General features: G+C 36.2%; 3 protein-coding genes across 7 annotated transcripts; 2 read left to right on the forward strand and 1 right to left on the reverse strand.

The window, feature by feature from the left end:
• Positions 1–2437, forward strand: LOC6574542. Its single transcript, XM_002000549.4, has 3 exons — positions 1–1003; positions 2101–2280; positions 2353–2437. Exons 1-3 carry the CDS (start codon positions 976–978, stop codon positions 2385–2387), a joined length of 243 nt encoding a protein of 80 aa, XP_002000585.1. The 5' UTR covers positions 1–975; the 3' UTR covers positions 2388–2437.
• Positions 2438–4103: 1666 nt separating this feature from the next.
• Positions 4104–19330, forward strand: LOC6574543. Of its 3 annotated transcripts, none has more exons than XM_015167501.3 (3): positions 4104–4587; positions 10676–10868; positions 18714–19330. In XM_015167501.3, exons 2-3 carry the CDS (start codon positions 10808–10810, stop codon positions 18857–18859), a joined length of 207 nt encoding a protein of 68 aa, XP_015022987.1. In that variant the 5' UTR covers positions 4104–4587; positions 10676–10807; the 3' UTR covers positions 18860–19330. The 3 variants fall into 3 exon arrangements, with proteins under 3 accessions (XP_015022987.1, XP_015022988.1, XP_002000586.1); XM_015167502.3 differs by having other exon boundaries at positions 4104–4297; XM_002000550.4 differs by having other exon boundaries at positions 4104–4291.
• Positions 12998–15830, reverse strand: LOC6574544 (protein I'm not dead yet 2). Of its 3 annotated transcripts, XM_015167504.3 has the most exons (13): positions 15706–15826; positions 15516–15645; positions 15343–15459; positions 15137–15285; positions 14957–15071; positions 14834–14889; positions 14638–14763; positions 14242–14577; positions 13987–14081; positions 13824–13910; positions 13568–13761; positions 13361–13498; positions 12998–13298 (listed from the first exon to the last, which is right to left on the reverse strand). In XM_015167504.3, exons 1-13 carry the CDS (start codon positions 15711–15713, stop codon positions 13173–13175), a joined length of 1677 nt encoding a protein of 558 aa, XP_015022990.1. In that variant the 5' UTR covers positions 15714–15826; the 3' UTR covers positions 12998–13172. The 3 variants fall into 3 exon arrangements, with proteins under 3 accessions (XP_015022990.1, XP_002000587.2, XP_032585029.1); XM_002000551.4 differs by lacking the exon at positions 15706–15826 and having other exon boundaries at positions 15343–15451; positions 15516–15594; XM_032729138.2 differs by lacking the exons at positions 12998–13298; positions 13361–13498; positions 13568–13761; positions 13824–13910 and having other exon boundaries at positions 14080–14170; positions 15706–15830.
• Positions 19331–20973: the final 1643 nt, after the last annotated feature.

Raw genomic sequence — 20973 nt, forward strand, 5'->3', positions numbered from 1 at the left:
GATAGCCAGCCAGATAGCCAGCGAGTCAGCCAGTCACACAGTCAGTCAGCCAATCAGTTAGTCAGTCAGTCACTGATTTTGATTGATTATTGAACCCCAAACTCGAAACTGAAAATTCGAACGTGCCTTTCGGTTCTCAGTGCATGTGTGTGTACGAGTGACTGTGTGTGTGTGTGTGTGTACACACATAGTTATCTCTGTATCTAACAGCAGCAGCCGCACCAGCCGCAGCAGCCTCAGCAGCCACAGCAGCCGCAACCGCATCCAGCTTCAGTCTCATCCGTCAGTCCAACGGCCAGAGTCAGTGTCAGAGCTAACTCGCTCTCCCTGTCTCACTCTCTCTCCGCATCACGCTCGTTCGCTCGCTCTGTGAATCTATCTCGGTTGCCCACTGGCTGGAGGATATCTTTGCGCTTGGTTCAGTTTCAGTTCGTATTTGGACGCGGCCTCGCCGACGTGTGTAAACGGAATCAGTGCGTGCACATACTTCTAGCAACGACTGTGTCGCGTATTTAACAAACAACATAATAACATATATATAGTGGATATAGTAATATATACACGTGTCTGAAGTTCAGTGACAAGCTATATTCTTAGCCCAACATAAATACTTATAAAGTATACGGCATATATATACATATACACATATATAGATAAATATATATACAAGCATATATAGTTATCGTGCTAAACAAAAATCTAGCGCCGCATAAATAATACTTCTATCTATATACACGCACGATTTTAACCCGCAAAGTTCACGCGTCGCATCTCAATAAATATAAATATATAAAATTGTGCGACCGAGTTTTTAGTTATTTGCTGGTGTGATAGATAATAGCGAACTCATCTTTAGAGGCGCATCGTAAAATAAATATACACAAATAATAAAATAAACATTTCAAATATATATACATATAGATATATATATATATTTATTATATACATAAATCAATCTACATAAATTACAACAGAATGAAGCTGTTTGCAGTATTCTTGGCATGTAAGTATTCATATCGTACTCATATATATTTGATTATTAGTTTTTTTTTTTTTTTTGAAAATTTATTTTTATTACTTATTGAAATTTAATGGGCTTTACATATTGAATTATAATATCGCAAATTCCAGGTATAATATCGCAAATCTGTTGCGAACATCTAACGAAATTCATTTAATATTTCCCAGAATTTGTAATTTAATTTACTTAGCTTTACACTGCGCAACAAGAATATTTTTCGAGAATTAAACTTTTACTCAGTAGACATAAACTGAAAAATTTTTAACTTTGCAAGAATATTCAAAATTTTCAAATCCTATCTCATGAAATAATTCAATTGAAAATTAAAATACAATTTTTTTTAATAAATAAACTGGATGAATTTTGTATATACAAATTTTGGATTTTATTTACTTTTTTATTTTATTTTCATGTATTTATATTGCAATTTTTGTTGCTTGGTATATATATGGTTAATATATTTATTTACAATAAAATCACAGTTGTGATTGTTGTTTAATTTTTGCAATCAATTTAATACTTAAAATTTCCAAAGCAACAACAGAACTGACCTATTTACGCATTGATACCGAAATATATTTTACATTATTATTCAAAATTACATTTTTCAATAGAAGGCAAAAATATGAATAATATTAATCATAATTATTTAAATAATATTAATATATCCCTTAAGATATATATTTTTATTTTATACATTTATTTTTATGTGATTTAATTTAACATTATAATATTATAAATATATTGTTTGCTTTTTGGCTTATTAGCTGATGGGTGTTAATAGCAACACGTCAATTCTTTGTAGTCAGAGCTGACTGTTCCAGGTAATAACTGAGTATTATTGTCGAACTTTCCGGCCGGCCAATGACATGCCAGACAGGCTGGCGTCTAGAATAAATGGGCGTACGATCGAATCGATGGATTGAGTTTTTTCTATTGATGATATCATATTGGGTGGATCGCATTGGCATGCAGAGCATGTTGCCAGGCAGCGATTGCTTCTTCTGTTTCTTCTTTTGCTTGTTGTTGATTGTGTGTTCCGCTTAACTAACTATTATGGCCATTGTGTTTATTTATAGTGACGCTCTATGCGCTGACACTGGTGCAGTGCCTCAGCCTGCCCGATCCGAATGTGAAGTGCAACATGGAGTGCGATACGCAGGAGAATCAATTTATATGCGCGGCGGATGACAAAGGAGTCACCAAAACGTATCGCAATGTTTGTATTATGAAGACCGAGAATTGCCTCCAGAATGCAAGTAAGTTAGCATATATTATATTGAGGAAATTTTGATATTCTATATTAAATGATATATGTATTTGTCTTTTAGACTTTCAGAAGATCAGCGACAAGGAATGTCCATAGATGCTAGAGCCAAGTCCCAGCTTTGACAGTGCGCAAATTTAGAACGATGACAAAACTCATCATACTTTCAGTTTTTGCGTGGTATTTGTGTGTGATATTTTTAAGTTGTGCTGCAGCAGAATACAAAACACGCCCCTCTCTTTAAAGCCTCTTACCCTACCATATGCCCCATCCCAAGCTACAAATATGTAATACATATATAATGATAATATATTTTGTAATTATTAATTTTAAAATATTTAATAAAGTAATATACATACAGTAAACACTCATACGATCTGTCTTGAATAACAGTGAACTCGCGTACTCACATGTGTACAGTGTACACACAGCTTGTTACCCGGGGGAGGATTCGCTTACAACGACACTTTGTGATCTATTATAAATGATGACTTCATCTCATTTTTACCCCAACACATCTGCCTTTTATTTTTATTCTCTTCTAATCTCTGGCCAAACGGTTTTGAACTATAGCTCTGAATATTGAATTAAAACATCTGCCTTGTTTAGCAAATCATGTACTGATAATCCCCATCAACCCATACACGCGCACATCCAAACACTCATACAGACTCAGACAGACTCAATCTCGTTGCTACGCATCACGTGTTGAACAAAACTGAATGGATTCGACGTCAGAGTTTGTTCACTTGGCTCCAAAGTCAAAACAAATACGAACATTTTACACCTAGCTTGCACATTAGTATTAGCTCAATTGGTTATTTATATAACAGTGAGTAGGCACTTCAGATTGTGTACTAAGAAATAATCTAGAACAATGTAAGAAGCAATAGAAATGCTTGACCGTAAGTAAATAAGTGTGCGCAGTGTGACTTTGACACATTTCTTGTCAATTTAAAATAGCTTAATATTCATTGAAAATATTAATATAAGCTTTATTATTGCTAAGTAACAGAGTATCTAAAAATATAAAATACAAATAAAAATGAAAACTCCACAGGATAAAGCCCACGCCCCATTAGGAGTGAGTCAGACAAGGTAATTCATTAATACATAATTTTCTATTTAGGCTTTTAAGGTATAATGTGAAATATATTTATTAAAAGAATATCAAATGGGCATACATAAATGCTTTTTTTTTGTTTTGTTTTTTATAAATAAAATTAAAATAATTTGTACAACTATTTTTTTTAAATTAAATTTAAAAGTAGGTGTTATAGGTAAAATTTTTTTGCCGTGTACTTATATAGTATTTAAAAAATATATATAATAATAATATAATTTATTACTAACTTTAACAATCTGAACAAATATTTTTAATTTCAATTTATTTCACTCTTTGTTATAACTACATGATTTTTTGAATGGTATTTTACAATATTTTAAAAGTTTAGGCTAATACATAGTCCTTTTTTGCTAAGTTATTTATTTACATGACATATGGATATGCGATAATACAAACGTAATAACTATAACGTCCATATTCTTACTTCAGGGTAAATTCGACTTGATACAGCAATTTGACTTTTTGAAAAAGCTTATGCATGGAGGGGGTAAGAATAGCATCCCCTAAAAGCTCGTTGCGTAGTAAAAGCTCCAAGCGCTGCGTGAGCGTGAGTTGTGGGCGTGTGCGTGTGTGTGTATGTGTGTGATGCTTTTGTCCATGGGGCGCGCGCAAACTTTTCGTATCTTGCACCGACAACTGTGAAGTTGTTTGGAAATTTTTTGGTCCATTCATCTGGCAGCCAGTGCTGGGCAATCAGTACAACAAATACCGTTAGATGGCACAGACGCCGCTGCGACGGTCGCGCATTGAACAGATCCTGACAACGAGCCAGACGACGTGGACGTGGAAGCCGCTTCATTTGGCGCCACATTAAAGTGCTACGACCGAGGTCCTTGCGGCCCGTATCTTTCTCTCGCTGCGTGTGGCTTACTTGTGTGTGAGTGTGAGTGCGTATTACTCTATTAGTGTGTGCGTGTATATTTATTTGTCTGTGTGATTTCGCGCGCTTTTGTGTCGCCTGCTTTAACTGTTTGTCTTGGCCACTGCCTTAGCCCCGGCTCAAACAAAGGCGGCAGCCAGCACAAAAGGACCGTCCAGAATTCGAGTTGTGTGTTATTTGCGGGCATATTGATCAACTGCTAGCAATTAAATTCAATTGCTGCTTAAATTAGGCATTTTATGGCCGCCAGACAACAAAAGCTCACCACGATTTAAGCCAAATAGCGTCGCCGGGTAAGTGTTAGTGTGAACTCTGGATCAGTTAACAGCTACCAGCTGACCACCTCCAGCGACCATCTCCATATGGATGGACCTTATAAATCAATTACGGAGTCACCTAAAGCTTGCCAGCTGCCACAAGACTAACTGCCAGCTGCCAGCCCATATAAATGTTGCGTTTCCGTGCTAAACGCATCACCGAATTCAAAGTGCCTTTTACTTATTTTATCTCTTTTATCTTTTATCTCATTAAAGGGGCTTTTATTGCGTGACAAAAGGTGTAAAGTGTATTGCGATAATTTTTTAGTGAACGTCGAGGGCGAAAATTTTAATGCGCTGCCAAAAATGTCACGCGCAGGACTATAATAATTCCTAGAAAATTATGTTAGGTTATGTTGCATAAGTATATATTTACATTTGTGTATTAAAAACTTCAATGATATTAGTCTGGAATATATATGCGCGGAAAACCAACAGGGAGATTTGAGATTTTTTTCGGTATAAATAGCTCAGTGTTCGATTTTGTTTCGTAAGTCTTGTGTACAGGGTATTTTGGCAACGAACAGTCTATCAATGTCATCAATTTCTACGTGTTCATTACACGCACATCAATCTCTCTCCAAATTCACTTCAGGGCTTTCTGGTTCAGTTTAAGGCGTCAGTCACCGAACTAAATAACGCTGAGTCTCCTTTTTTTTTATTATGTCTCTGTCCAATTCAATGCATAAAGTGAAACTTCTTTTATGCGCATTTTAACACATTGGCCACGGCAAATTTCGCCCGGAGAACTTAACATATTTTGATAAAGGCGAAAAGGGGGAACTGCTTAGAGCATTAAACGTTACTTTTACGACGAACCATTTGCATATTATGAATAAGCCATTGCGTTTCAATGAAATCTTTTGCTGTTTTTATGATTTACCGTAAAAAATAGGGGAAGACTGAAAATGAAATTGTTTACCGGTTGTTAATGTATTTGATTTAGATATATTATCATAATTTGATTTCCATGTATTTGACCTTGATTTAGCTGGATTAAGATCCTTGAATTCTTGTGACTGAGCTAAACATTTTGAACTTGATAATATTTTTCCTTGACTTTTCTTTTTATACTCCATATAAATTTTACTGCATTCTGCACGCACAATGTGCATTTGCGTCATATGTATATTTCTTAAGCATACGTTGCATTCCCTGTATAAAATTTCAGACATAAAGCTTCGCTCTTATAGTACTAGGTTTATAGTTATTTTAGTGCAGGACATTAGAGTAAGTAAGTGAAAGTGGGCTTAAAAGCACATCGGGACTTACAATTATTTCTGGCATCAGCTCGAAAATCGGACACTAATCCAAAGCTCTACAATCCCCAGTGTATACATGGGATTAGCATGCTTTAAAATATGGGCATTTAATAGACGCAGAAAAGTGTTAACAGTGCTTATCAGAGCAGCGTTCGGCCTCAACTCAATTGGGCACAGTTTTGGGGCCAAGGTTGAAGGTGCGCTCTCTGGGCATTTTGCTAACTCACATTAATTATGTTTAAATATTTAGCCTGACAACTGGAAGATTTATTATGCCCATCGCACATACATATATGTTACAATGATTAATGGCCTACGAACTATATACGCATTCGGAATTGGCTTATGAAAGCCCCCGCTAATAGATATTTATGCAATGTCCAATGTAAAAGCATAACTGTCGTTCATTTGGCCAACGAGTCAAATTGTAAATCGTAAGCCCGAAATGAAATAAATTCAAATTTGCAATTTTTAAGTTACTTTTACGATAGTTTTAATTTATAATTTACTAGAAAATGTACTCTTATCAGGCAAAAACAAATTGAAAATACATATGATATTTTTAATGATTTGATCTCATTTCTCCACCCAAGTAAAACTAAAACTATGCTCCTGAAAGTATGCTGTATCTTCAGAAAAATTAATTGAAATAATGGATTATTATAATAATCTTTTATTGGCGAGCTTGAATCGTATACATAATTAGGAACTGTTAATATTATTCATTAAAAATTTATTCGTCCGCTGAACCTTTCAAATATAGCTATATGTTTATACTGTTAATTAAATACAAAATTTATCCTTTAACATCTTTATTGTTTGTAGGATATACTTTACCTTAATTATTTATAGCTGCTATTATTGCAAATGTATTTATGCATATATTTAATTTATTTCTATATAGTTAAAATTGAAATTTTAAGAATGTCCTGAACATGATTTTCATTGAGGTAAACAGACATTTTGAAATTATTTATTATTAAAATTTTCCAATCGATTTATAAACGCAGAGACTATCAACACTTAATGGCATTACAGATAAGCCTGCTATTATTTGTATTCATCTCTGTATACATATATAACTGTGTGCGTGCGTGTGTATGTGTGAGCTATGCTGCAGGCGTTTGCGCGAGTGACTTGACTTACAATTAGGGGCAATCGCAAGGAATCACGACGTCTGACGAAATTTGAGGAGTAAAACGTGCGTCTTTAAATTGATGCATTGTTAGCCTAACATTTGCTTTTCATTTTTTATTTTTCTTTCTTTTTTTTCTTTGTACGCTGGAAACGCCTTTACCGTATCCAGGCGCCAAGTTCCGAGCACCGAGTTCCGGGCCAAGCACGCAAATTCGACGGCCATGGAAAACTTGCGCCATAGAAATAATTTAGACAATGGGCCACTCGTGCGCAAATGCCATACCCAACCAAATGGTTGTGGCGGTACGGAAGAGCTCCTAGTGGATGGGATATGGTTATGGTCACACTCACACACATACGCACACACTTGCACTCACAGTCACACACTGGACAGACAATCAAAACAGAAATAGAGGCGACAAATTTAGTGCTGTTTTGCTGCTCTCCTCTGCTTCGCTTTTTTGTGCATTATTTGGGCGTTATATGAAGTATCTGAGTGGAAGAACAGCCACTGGACACTGATACAAAGCAGCTCCTCTATCTTCTACCCACACACTCACACACACACACACACCCACAGATAGCCACTCATAAACAGCGTGTTCTCGTGTCCGATTGGAGTGCTGTTAGCTGTTGTTGAACGCATGCTTGAAGCACGCACACCTTAACCGCAACCAGGTTGGAGCCGAAAAACAAAACCGAGCGCGTTTAGCATGGCGAACAGTCGACCATGCCTCGGGGACGCCACTCCTTGGCAATATAAGTGGCGTAGATTGCACACACGCTGATGGGCATCATCATCATCATCGTGGCGCACGGCCACAAGCGTGGTTCCCACTCCGTCACACCTGTCCATATTCCCACATCTGGTATTTTCCTTCACAGCATATGCTAAAAGTTCTGGCTCATATTTTCAACGGCCTTTGAAGTTGTGTTTTGCATATTCGGTAAACTTTAACTACTCCTTGGCCAGATATTAAAGCTGGGATAAGTTATCCCAATTGCTGCTCCATCAATATGTTATCAAAACTTTTTGTTAATATAAACAGCTTTTGGTCCACTCTAAATTGTGATCAAACTATTGAAAATGATTTGGACAATATTTCATAGCAGCAGTTTGAAACTTTGTTTTTAGTTGAGAGTTTTTAGTCAAGGGTTGCACATGTTTGGAACTTTTATTGATAGTGAGAGCATGCAATATATTATTTTTATTTCTTTTTTATTTCTTTATAGTCTTTTTTGGTAATAATTATAGAAGTTTCTAACAGCTATTCAATGTAGGTTATAATTTTCAAACAGTTACTTGATTAAATTACGTTTTTCATTTTTTTTTATCAAATTAACGCATAGCCTATCCTGCCTATCATCAAAGACCCTTTTTAAGTTTAAAGAATCCTTTTTGTTAGTCGCAGGGATATATTTTATTAAATTTACTGCGCAGCTGCTCATCGTCCCTTCTCTTACTCTAACATCAGCTCGTAGTTTGGAAAATCATGTTTTTGGTTCCTAAATTGGATTAAATACACAAATTTTATTAAATTTGATTTATGATGGCATTCTCGGCTCGGATTTGTTTTTGCGGCTAAGTGTTTTAACTGAAACCTCTAACTAGAGGTTAAGTTTTTACTAAAAACTGTGGGTAAATTCCGAGTTGGCAACTCAATCACAATTCTAACTAAAAACTTTTTTTCTCGGGTCAGAGCACTTTACATAAAACTATCAATGTTCATTTTGTTTTACAAATTAAGGCCTGGCTTTTTTCATTTTGCAAACTTTAGCAACCAATATTTGTGTTAGTCTAGAAACTTTTGCCAGGTAGTTAAAAACAATAAATAAAATATTCGCCAAGTCAATCGAAAAGACAGTTTTATTGCTTTTATATTATTGGTATTTGAGAAATACCAAGCCAGCTGTCAAGTGCCCTGCACATAGCTCAAAGGGTGAACTTTTATCAGAATTCGTTGTATGTGTATATATGTATATCGCATATATATGTGGATGTAGATCAAAGTTGAACTGTGAGATTTGCCTTGTTGTGTCTGTAATTGAGTTTTATTAGAAACGTGCAAAATTTATAAATTAAAGCTGCATTTTCCTCCTTTTGGGTAGTGTGCTCGCCTAACTGACTAAACTTTTTGAGTTTTGTGTGAAGGCGTGGCTGAGCACACGGCCAAGCGATAATTAATCGTTTTAAGCAGGAGCAATTAATGCTTATGGCAAAACTTTTGTTCATGATTAATAACGAAAATAAGCAAACTTTCAATTTAATAAGAGGATTAACAGATTACACTTTATTATTTACACAAAATGATATTTGTTTAAAGCTGAAATTGAGAATGAAAATGCATCAAAAAGGTCGAGTGTAGGAATAGCAACTAAGGTTATACCCTGTAAAGAGCTTATTTTTTAGATGTTTTCATCATATGGCATATATGCTGAATACTTTTGACAGTAACTGGTAACTTGGTGGTAGTACCCCAGCTCTAAGCATGGAATGATAAATCTATAATATACATTATATGTAACATACATTACACATAGCAGAACCAATTAGCAGCCATATCTCTTGTAATTTAAAGAGGACTTTCAAAACAAATTTCTCTATTTGGCATTTTCATCTCGAAATAGGCAGTAAATTTAATTTATCAGGAAATGCGTGTACAGCACTGTTCACAACACACACCACAAATTAGAGTCAGGCTGTTAAGTCGAAGGGTATTCGTACAGGTAATTCTTGAGTATATAGATAGTGGTTTTAGCAAATTGCCAGTCCCAGGTGAGGCGGAAGCTTGCGGCACGTATGGCAGCCACGTAGGCAGCATGCAATCGGAATGTGGTTCTATTACACATGCATGGCATGGCTCGTACTCATTAAACTTGCCACGGCTGGAGGCGAGCAAACAATGCGAGCAAACAATGCGAGCTCAAATGGAGCAGAGCAAAGTGAATGTACAACATATACCATATGCAGCTCACAAAACCTAGCCAAAATGCAATTCGTAAATTGCTTCGTACGCTGGGCCCAATCGACCAAGGACTTGAGGTGAAGCCGCAGTACCACTCACGCTCACACTCTGTCCCACACACACACACACACACACACACACACCTACACATTTAGCAGCAGCCAAAGCTACTTCCACTAATTACACAAATTGAACGCAATTTATTTGTTGGTGAGCGTTTGCTCCGGCTTCTATCTTCGTTTTCCTGATGCTGCCTCCGCGGGTCTTGGCACCTGCTGCGGCTGCTGTTGCCGCTGCCCGCCGAAAGTGCGAGCAATTTTGTTAATATTAAATAGGTACATGCACAATTATATGCATAATTACACAACAAGGTCATCAGCAGTGGGCCACTATATGTGTGAGCTGGTTTGGGTGAGTGTGAGTGAGTGAGAGTGTAAGTGCGCTGCTTTCATAATTAAACCGCGGCTGGCGCTGTTCACGCGGCGTATACGTAACGTGACTTTTGCAAATTTCCTTATGCCCCGTGTATTTTATGATTTGATGTGTTGTAATTGAACTCACACATAGCCACTTACAAACAGCCACTTACACTTACACACACATAAACACACATATACACTAGCAAACACACTCCAGCCGCTTTGTATGCGTCTGTTACATGATATAAATTGCAATGTGGTTTGCTTTTCTACTTGTCAGCTCATAAACATCAACATAAGCGGATCACAAGCTAAACCAATTCAAGGACTTCTGCTTGGGTCACAGCCAGCTTGACCGGAAGTTGCATTATAAGCACACATCAAACGGAACAAAACAACAACAAGCAACAAGATGGCGGGCGGCGGCAGGACAGCCGGCAAATACGGATATTCAGACAACAATTACTACAGTAGTAAGTAGCCCACGCATATACGGACACGAGCACACATACGGACATCCACACACACATACACACTCTCTCAGATTGAAAGATGTACATACGTATGTATGTATGTATTTACAGGCAATCGCACAGAAGCTTTGACAACTTCATTAACTTGTCACTGTCCATATGACACAGTGGTGCAAACTGTCTCGAAATGTGTATATTAATTACAATACATATTTAATGAACATAGTACATATATACATATAATTTAGTTTACATTAATAAACTTGCTTTTAGCTACATATGTATGTATATGTGTATGATACATTTTCATTTTATTGTACTACGACTTAAATTTCATTTGTTCCATTGTTATTTTTATAAGCAAAACCCTTATCTTAACTAAGTACAAATTGCTTTTATAGTTTATGTTTATATATTATGTTTCTTTGTCTTTGTTCTATGCTTCTGAGTAACTTTTTGATGTCAAGGGCCCTCAGCATCAATTATAATCAGAATAATCTGGTATTCTCACATTATTTCTTTGATTTTTATGTTATTTACGCTCCTTGCTTCTTGGGGTTCTCCACGTTGAATTCCATAGCATTGCCGCGTAAAGCGTTTGAATGGAGGCTTACGCATGGTGCTATTGCCCTATTCATTGGGGGCATCAAGAACAACATTTGGTGGCTTTGGTGGATCAGCCACCGGCGTCGTCTTGACGTTTCATCTTGCCGGTTGCTTTTACTGTTGCTCTTGTTGTTGTTGTTGTAGCTGATGAACTGCCGCCGCTTGGCATACTACACAGTAATCACTGTACGATAGCGAGCTTTTGTGAATTCCTCTTTCCTTTTTTTTTATTACATTTTATTTTTATTTTTGGCAACTTCCACAGACGTGTTTTTATTACATTCGTATTTTGTTGCGTTTCGTATTCTTGTAAACAAGTGTGTGTGTGTGTGTGTGGAATACATATATATATATTTTATACGTATGTATATGTATATATATATATATATATATGTATATTTAGCGTGAGTTTGGGGTTTATGTACATTTTATGCTACCTTGTGCACTGAATATCATTTACTTTTGCTCTCAAATACAAATTCGATTGCCGACTAGGCCGGGCCTTGCATGGAGAGCACGCAAACCCCTGGGATCAAATATTACATAGGCAATGTCTATGAATGAACGTATAGAAGCCATGCCAGCATACGACTTTTTGCTGTGTTTGCATAAAGTTTTGTTTTCTCAGGTCCTAGCAACGCCCAACCACGTCCTCGTCCACTCGCCATTTTAAGTAGGTTTATGCCCTTATGAACGCCTCCGGATCGCCTGCTGGCAACACTTACGTACGTAAGACAGTGCGTGTGTGTGTGATGCCGGAGCTTGGCTGCTGCTTTTGTGCTCTTATATAAAACTTTATCATAGTTTTTGATTGCCACAAATTGTGCGTGAATTATGTATTGTGATCCAGCTAAATGCAATAAATATGTATGTCTATATTATACTGTTAGAATGTGCCGAAAATCCACATACAAAGACCACCTGTCACAGCAATGTATGGGTGTAGGTGTGAGTGTGAGTGTGGGTGCTGAGAGTAGAACGAGCTTGTTAAAGCGAGTTTCATGCCCGCAGTGTTGGTAAACAGCATAAAATGGACATAAAAGAACTTTCGGGATTTGTCTCTATAATTGAAAATAAATATCAATTTTATTGGAATGTGCGTGCTAATGGTTTATGCTGTATATACTTAATTATTATTGCTATTGTTTAGTCAACAAATTGCCTTGAGTGTATTCATTTTTTTTATTTACAAATTGAATTCGATTGCTCGCTCGTCATGTGGATTTCAAACGAATTACATTCTTAAAAATTTATCAACACGTATTTTTATGAATATTTCATACAGCGCTATAAGAGTAAAATTATTTAAAGTGCTTTTGGCAATGCTGGCTGAATTTTTAATAGGTTTAAATGGAATAATGGAAATATTTAGTTAAAGTCGCTTAATTTTTTTTTATTTTTTATTTTTATTTTTGTATCCTAACGCTCACAGCTAAAACCTGGATAGCACTTGAAGTTAATATTTTCATATTTCTTATATAAGTGCGAATTTATTTACATAAATTATATGTTTAAGCAAATTATAATAGAAAATATTAAATGTTATATATATACATATCTAAATGAATTGCCCAGAATTCTTACAAGAGTACAATAGCTAACATCTAACACAGAGCAATTTAAAATATTTGTCCCTACGATCCATTGAGTGCAGAAAACTTCGTCGATTTGGAATATCTGTCATGGGCGAAAGTAATATTATTTCTCTAAATATTGTTTAGCCGGTAAATGTTTAATAGTCGGATAGACAACGTGGGCCCAGGATATGCTATTGAGGTAGACTATAAGGAATGCCCATATGGTTGGCAAAATTCCAGCAACTGCCTAAAGAAGCAAATAGCTCATAATTAGCTCGGTTAAGAGAAGTCAATCTTATGTATGCTTACCAAATATTTGGTCTTAATGTAGCCATAGCCACAAATAATGGCATTTGGGGGCGTGCTGACCGGCAGATGATAGGACATGCTGACGGCCAGTGCGGCTGGAAAGGTTAGCACCAACGGATGAATCTTGACCGTGACGGCCTGCAGGATTGACAAATAGGCCAGTAACTGGAAGTCTATCTCCAAGTGACTTGGGGTAGCTGTACTTACCATCTCGCTGAATATGGGTATGAGTATGTTGCAAATGGCCACATTCGCACTGAAGCACGTGCAGAAGAGGCTAACCACGATAATAAAAGCTATAATTACAGATGATGGCATTACGATGATGAAGGACAGGGAGTCGCCCAGCATTTTGGCCATTCCACTGACCTTACTGCCTTCAGCAAGCGCAAAGCCGCCCCCTAAATCAAAAGTACACTAATAATATTTCACAGAAATATGAAAGAGTTAGATACGATGCTACCAAGCAAAAAACACAGGCCCCAAGGCGTATTATGGTGAAGGAAGATCCAGGACAAGCAGGCGTCCATGCTGCGCCCAGGGAAAGGAGCTGTTTTTAGTAAATACATTCATTGTTAGTTAGTTCAAATAGTCGATTCCAAATTTAGAAGCCTCTGCTAACTTACGTCCTTTACAGCAGTACCTGAAGAAAGTGTACTGTGTAGGCAGGGCGAACATCACAATAACTGTCAGAAGCATCGGCGATGCGCCGCCTATCTGCCTAGATAGGATAAATTAGTTGATTGTTAAATTTGGATGAAAATAACATCTTTAAATCTTTTGCAAATGTTATAGTATTCCTCAGACTCTCTGCATGGCCAGACAGACAATCATTCGACAACAAAAATAGTATATTATGAATTTCAGCATTGTAAACTTACTTAGTATTCAGCACATCCGCCCAGCCTTTCATGAAGCCTGGTCTTTGAAAGAAGAGCAACAGAATCATGAATACGAAGACGACGCCTACTTGTATTTCATGGCAAGTCCAACGACCCAATGCAGAGTAACGCTCCTGGAGCACCAACTTTGTGGTAGCCTTATTTATTGAGCCACGTTTCACTTGCCTAGCCACATCACTCTTCGGTCGCCACAGACCCATGTGAGTTATTTGCAGTGTTAAAAACACAAGAAGTACATTTAGAACTGAGACAAACGGCATAGAATACATTATGAATTTTGGAAAGTCGACTTTTTCCTTGAGATTGGGAAAACGACTGTGGAAAAATGATTTACATAAGAAACATAAGCCGGATCAATTATGCAATATTGCTTACGTTTCATATAAACCCTTAAAGGTCAGATTTGTGCCGGTGCCAATTAGCGTGCCAGTACCTCCAATGGTGGAGGAATATGCAACACCGAAATAGAATGCCATCGATACCTTTGAAAGATGCGGCGGACTAATCAAGAGAATTACGATGTATGCAATGCTGCGCTATTCATGTGAATCTAAGTATGAAGATTACTCACTCGCCCTCTTCCATCCTCTCCTCCTCTTGTGTCATATACACTTGAAATGCGTTTTGCTATATCAAAAATGAAATGGGACTAGAGCATTAAGATGGCTATGGGATTACGTGATTTGTAGCTTACAACATCCATTTCAATGAGAATAGCTTTAACAATGGGACACATCATGGCCGTAGCAGCAGAGTTGGATATCCAAAATGATATAAAGCATGAGACCATGCTAAGTCCGAAGTGTAAACTGTGTAAATGGAATACAAGGAATATCTATACTACTTCCCGCTTTGAATCAATAAAAATTCTTACCGCCGAGGACTGCAGCCCACCACGAGGATAGTGCCCAACGCAATGCGCTGATGGAGATTGCTATATTCAACGCCCAGTGCTACAAAGAGGCCGCCCAGAAACATGATTAAAGTATCAGTAAAAAACAGTTGGCATACAGCATTTGAATCCTAGGAAGAACAGTTATATCGTTTCTATTGAGCTTTAACCAACTGGTTGGCACTCACCAATATTCCGAATAGTGGCAAAAACACTACCGGAAGTATTGCTGTCAAATACAGGGGGATACATTCAGTTACCCAGAAGATTGCCATATTCACTACCAAATACAAGCACCTGAACGCCTTTATAATAATGTTGGATGAAAGTCTTGGGGTTGATCACAATGGGATCTACTTACTGGAGCGTTTTTTGTATAGCCAAGAACAAGGATGGGCAGCGTGATCAATGGCACGATAACGGTCACCTTACCCCTCCAATGGAATTTGCAACATGATTTAACACTCTGACTGGCGGAGATTTTATTTTCGCTGCGTGTGAAGCAAATGCAGTTTTAATAATTGCAAGCTTTTCATTGTGCTCATACTTACTCAGCCATTACAATTTTTTTTTTTGTTGCTATTTTTAATATTTTCTTTCTAAAACTGATTTCACTAATAGTTGATTAAAAGAATAACTAAAACACAGCTCGATTTTAATGAAGCTAACGACAAAGCCAACTTTAAGTTAAACCAACGAACACAACAAACCGAGATAGCTCAGATAGCTGGTCCAATCAGCAAGCTGACCCACATAATGTTATGCCATCCCATATGCTAATTAGGGCCAACCATTCGAACCCCGCGAGCTGATGTCACTTGCAGCGCCGCTTTGATGTTAAATAATTGACAATTTCCTTTCACACTCCCAACTCCAAATGAACAAAAGGTAAATTGAAATTAAAGCTCAGAAGAGGCATTAAAGCGAAAGTCGAAATATTTGTTGGGTTATGGGTTTCTATGGAATGTTGGAGTGGCAGCAAAGTAATCCAGGTTGAGTCTCCATCTGCACAGCATGGGAATCTGTATACATACACATATGCATACATGTATATAAATTTTTATGTGTGTCTGCTTGCTGGCATAAAGCTTCAATCAGAACAAATCACGCTGAGTATTTCTGCAAATTCCTTAATGCTGGCCATAAAGTCCCCCCAGAGACTCCTTCTGTTCCATCTGTTCTCTACCACAAAAAAATAAATATATTGTTCTGACAGATATCAGAAGCATTCATAATAATTATAATAATAATAATAATACTAATTCAAATAACTTTATTGGCAGAAAACAATGAGTGAAACTTAATACGAAAATGTGTGCCACGTGCCCCAGAGGAATGAGCCAGAATTTGGAGCCGACTCGTTGCCTCAGTCTCATTCCTCGCATTTCTCGTTCACTCGCCAATCTCAATAATTTATGCTTTGCTCGCTTGGGGTATTTGTATGCCAGTTCTCATTTAGTTTTCAATTTTGTTCTTTTTTTCGGGGTTTGCTTACGGCACTTGGTATTTCCATTTCTTTTTATTTTGTCTATTTCACAGCTTTACAATTTGACAGCTAAAACTTTTTCTTTTTTTTCGCTGGACATTCTGGGAATTTTTTCACATATCCTTGTTGGTAGGCATTTGTGTGTTAGTTGGGCGAACTTTTTAGAATGCTTTTACATGTTTTTTTTTTAACCATATCAGAAATTGGCTTTAATATTTTCCATAAACTAAAAACTAACTAAAAGTGCGAACAGACCTCTCGATTTTGTTATAAATACATACATATATATAAAAATGTGCTTCTCTCTTTACGTTTCACCTGAGCATATTCATTTTAATTTCAAATTCATATTTGTTTTAATTATGTTTTCAGTTGACTTGCCTTTGCAAGAAACCATGGGCAACATTTTGAGTCAAACTTTCCGCAATTTCAGAATTGTAATTTACACAAGACTTTTCCAGACGTTCATTAAGCATTCATTTATGCTATATATTTTTAGCTATAGCTGTACCTATATCTATGGCTGTAGTTTGCAACAGTCTACCCTCACTTATTATTCTTTGTATTTATATACAATTAATTCATAGTCTAAGCAGAACAGCTGCATACTAGAGAGCGATAGAAAGCATTGCCTACATCTAGGGGCTGTAAGAAAAATTCCTTGAACTTGGTTAAAGGACACTGGCCCATTAGGCATGCCACTTGACTTCTATTTATTAGGCCATATAGTCATCAGATTGTTAAAAGCCGACTTGAGTTCAACTAACTGAAGTAATTTAAGGCACCTAATTAACAGATCCAACGCGACGCAACGGTTGCTTGGCCAACAACAATCAAGATTTTAATTTGCCCCAATATTCAGTTGCAAGTGGGTAAAGAGGGACACGAGGCGATGACGGTTCAAGCTTCATCGATTATGTGTTAAATTACGCAGAGAGCAAACATCTTGCTTAAATGGAGCGCACAAAAAAGGCCGCCATTTGCCAAATAGACGATGCCATAGAAAATATCGACGCATATATGTTTATATTGCATGATGTTTATTTAGCTAATAACATTGAATATAAGTTAAGCGAATTCCATCAAAAGTTGCCTGAACTTTTGCTTGAATATTTCAATAGAAAAAAAATTCAGTTTGAGAAACGTTTTAAAAGCTGGAAGGCTATAAAATTAAATTTAATAGAAAATTTCGCTCATTTCATACACATAAAATTTTTACATAAAATTGAATTCAAAAGAAATTTCTTGTTGTTTGTTTTACATTACATGACAAACATTCTGTAGAATCAAATTTTTAAAAAAGTTTTTTTTATTAACATGCAATTTTTTTTCTATAAAATTAAATTTAAATAATATGTATGTTGCAAAAACGATAATAAAACATTTATATATAATTTTTTATTTTTTTTATTTTTTTTTTTAATACAAATACCAATATATTTGAAATGTGGAATATCTTTTTACAAATAATATATCAGAGATAAACACATTTAATCGATTATGACAATTTGTTGACAGAACAATAATTCCATTAATAATTTATAATAATATGTAAGTATGTATATGTTATTCATGAGTTGTTTTTATTTTTTTCTGATGTTTCTGCTGTTGATAAACACATTAATAATCCATGCACAAATCGTAAAACTTTGATACATCTCCTGCAATAAAAGCGAAATGGCAAATCCAAATTTAATTTAATATTTTATGCCCTTGCTTTTTTTATTTATCTGTTTTATTTATCTGAAACATGCGTACCTACATTTATGCTTGGCCATTATTTATAAGAATGAATTTGTCAGGATATGCGAAAATACATACAACGTATATATTTTTTTTTCTGTTTGATGTAGCTGATGTTGAATATGCATGAGACCTAACAAGCCGAAATGTTTATTGACATAAAAGCCCTAAAGCTCTCCTGCTCCGCGAAATACACAGACACACAGCTAGCAAAAACAACGAGTATAATAACAACAACAACAACAATAACAACAGATGTTGACCAATTTGTCAGAGCCATCACAAAATGTTAATCTTCTTATCTTCTTTGCTTATCTTGAATCTATGCAGGTCACTCGTACAAGAGCATCAACGACGAAATCATACTGGTCAGCATTATAATGGGCATTACGATAATCGTTCTGATCACGATTGCCCTGTGCTACATTGCGTATGAGAAATGCCATAAGAAGCGTGAATATTTTATCAACGCCTAACGGGTGCACATCACAAAACAAACAAAAAACATATAAAACCAAAGCTAAAAATGAAACAAGAGGAAACGACACACAAAGGGGTAAATGGCAAGGTCAAATGTCAACAGGACAGCCGTGGCAGGAACTGCTGTTACTGCTACAACTGCAACAATGTTGACGTTCACGCTTAAGTTGGTAAACGCGTACGACAGAGCCGAAGGCGAAGGCGAGCAGCCGGCAGAATTAGAGAACACAAACTCACACCCACACACACTTCCGCACACTCACGTACTGTTAAGATTAGTATATACATGTCTACTGTGTGTAGCATTTGGGATATTCATTCGATTTTCTTCGATTTCAAGTGCTCCCGAATTTGGGTAAAATATAGTGTATAGCTTGCACATGCACAGTGGTTGAAAAATGTTATAATAATGTTTAATACGAAAACTATAAATGTTCATTTAAATATTTACAATAAGTTCTTTTTTAATATATAATATATTTTTTTTATTCCTTTTTTGATTTGATACATTTTTAATTATTTAAAAATATTAGTATATGTTTATTATTTTCTTAAAAAGTTGAATTTATATTTCATAAAATAAATTAATATTGCAAGCTATACATTTTTATAAAAGCCTAAAACTTGCACTTGTATCAAATTTTCGAATCTATCAAATATGTTCCGATACATACAAGAAATGAAGACCAAGTTATTTTTCTTACCTGTCTCTCTCTCTCTCTCTCTCTTTCTAAATAGTTTTGTAAAGTGAAGGTCCAAAAACCTAAATTTCAGTTCAGGTTTCCATTTGCTGCATAGTAGAAATAAAATTAGAATTAACGATGCAAAATAATGCAATAATTGCAAAATATGCACATATTAAAATATATTTATATTTATATACTGTAAAATACTAAATTGAGCTTTATGTACAATTATCTACCTATATACATATATCTACACTACACAACCAATTCGTGCAACATAAAATGTTAGCAATCGATACCAGCTTCTCTACTTTTTATTTTAATTAAACGCAGCGCGATTCGGTTTAATTTAAAGTCGTATTAAAATGGAAATGCAGCAATCCTTTTATTTTATTATTATTTTTTTTTTTGTGAAGGTAACACCCTCTGTCGATATATGTATAGCTGATGCAGATGCCAATTTCAGCTATTGACTGCGGGGGAGCAGCTAGCCAATCAAAAGAAAACAGACAAACAGACAGACAGTCAGGCAGACGAACAGACAGAAGGACAGAGAAAAAGCCAACAAAAAAAGAAAGTAAAAATGAACTGAGTGAAGTGAGTTTTCTTATTTTCTCGTTTTTCCTTGCCCTTTTTCGGTGGCTCGAGGCTATAATAATAAAAACAGTAACGGAAACTGGATGCAATGCACACGAACAAAGCACCAGGAAACAATGATAAGAAGCGTCGCATAACAATTGTCTGAAAATAAAACGGGAGCCGAAATTAGGAGTAGAGACGATGGGATGCTAACGCGGATAGCTTCAATGGCCAAATCAACTTGAAATTAAATTAGTGGGAATGGTGCACATAAAAGGTTGTTTTTTTGACCACAATGAACATCAACTGAGGTTCCGACCTATTGAATATAAATGTCGGCTCTAACAGCTAACGCCAAAACACCTACACGCTGTCCACCTTTCCCACCCACACGCACTCACACGCACAAACGCACACTGAGACAGAAACACTCTCGCTGCCATGTAGGGACTAAATGTTAATCAGCTTAGCTGGCATGCATGCAATGTATCTTTATTTTTAGGCCCGATAAACAGGTTTGTGTACCTAAGAGCACGAAACACAAAGAAGAAGCTGTTACCAGGAAAAAAGCACAATAAAGACTCATACAAACGCGCCAGGCAACGGGCGTTATCCTGTCGCATGCCCTTAAAAATTAAACACCTGATTAATGGCAACGTTTGCTTAATCAAATAATATCGAGCCTAACAAATTGCCGTAACCTAATGGGAACACATCAATTCTTTCTCGTAGCCATTGACGTAGTCCATTAGGACATACCAAAATTTGGCCACATGTGTGTACTTACGAGCAGGTAAACTTCAAATGTCAGATATCGTACCAAATGGAGATATGTCCTTAGTCAA

The sequence above is a fragment of the Drosophila mojavensis genome, unplaced genomic scaffold (assembly GCF_018153725.1).
Source record: "Drosophila mojavensis isolate 15081-1352.22 unplaced genomic scaffold, ASM1815372v1 contig_231, whole genome shotgun sequence".
NCBI classification, from domain to species: Eukaryota; Metazoa; Arthropoda; class Insecta; order Diptera; family Drosophilidae; genus Drosophila; species Drosophila mojavensis.

Coding starts and splice junctions, on each gene's coding strand:
- LOC6574544 (XM_015167504.3), bottom strand. Junction 14,082..14,241: donor GCGGATGTGCTGAATACTAA/GTAAGTTTACAA, acceptor TATCCTATCTAG/GCAGATAGGCGGCGCATCGC. Junction 13,911..13,986: donor CAGGTACTGCTGTAAAGGAC/GTAAGTTAGCAG, acceptor TACTAAAAACAG/CTCCTTTCCCTGGGCGCAGC.
- LOC6574543 (XM_015167501.3), top strand. CDS start 10,808: ATGGCGGGCGGCGGCAGGACAGCCGGCAAATACGGATATTCAGACAAC. Junction 10,869..18,713: donor AGACAACAATTACTACAGTA/GTAAGTAGCCCA, acceptor GAATCTATGCAG/GTCACTCGTACAAGAGCATC.
- LOC6574542 (XM_002000549.4), top strand. CDS start 976: ATGAAGCTGTTTGCAGTATTCTTGGCAT. Junction 1,004..2,100: donor GTTTGCAGTATTCTTGGCAT/GTAAGTATTCAT, acceptor GTTTATTTATAG/TGACGCTCTATGCGCTGACA. Junction 2,281..2,352: donor GAATTGCCTCCAGAATGCAA/GTAAGTTAGCAT, acceptor TTTGTCTTTTAG/ACTTTCAGAAGATCAGCGAC.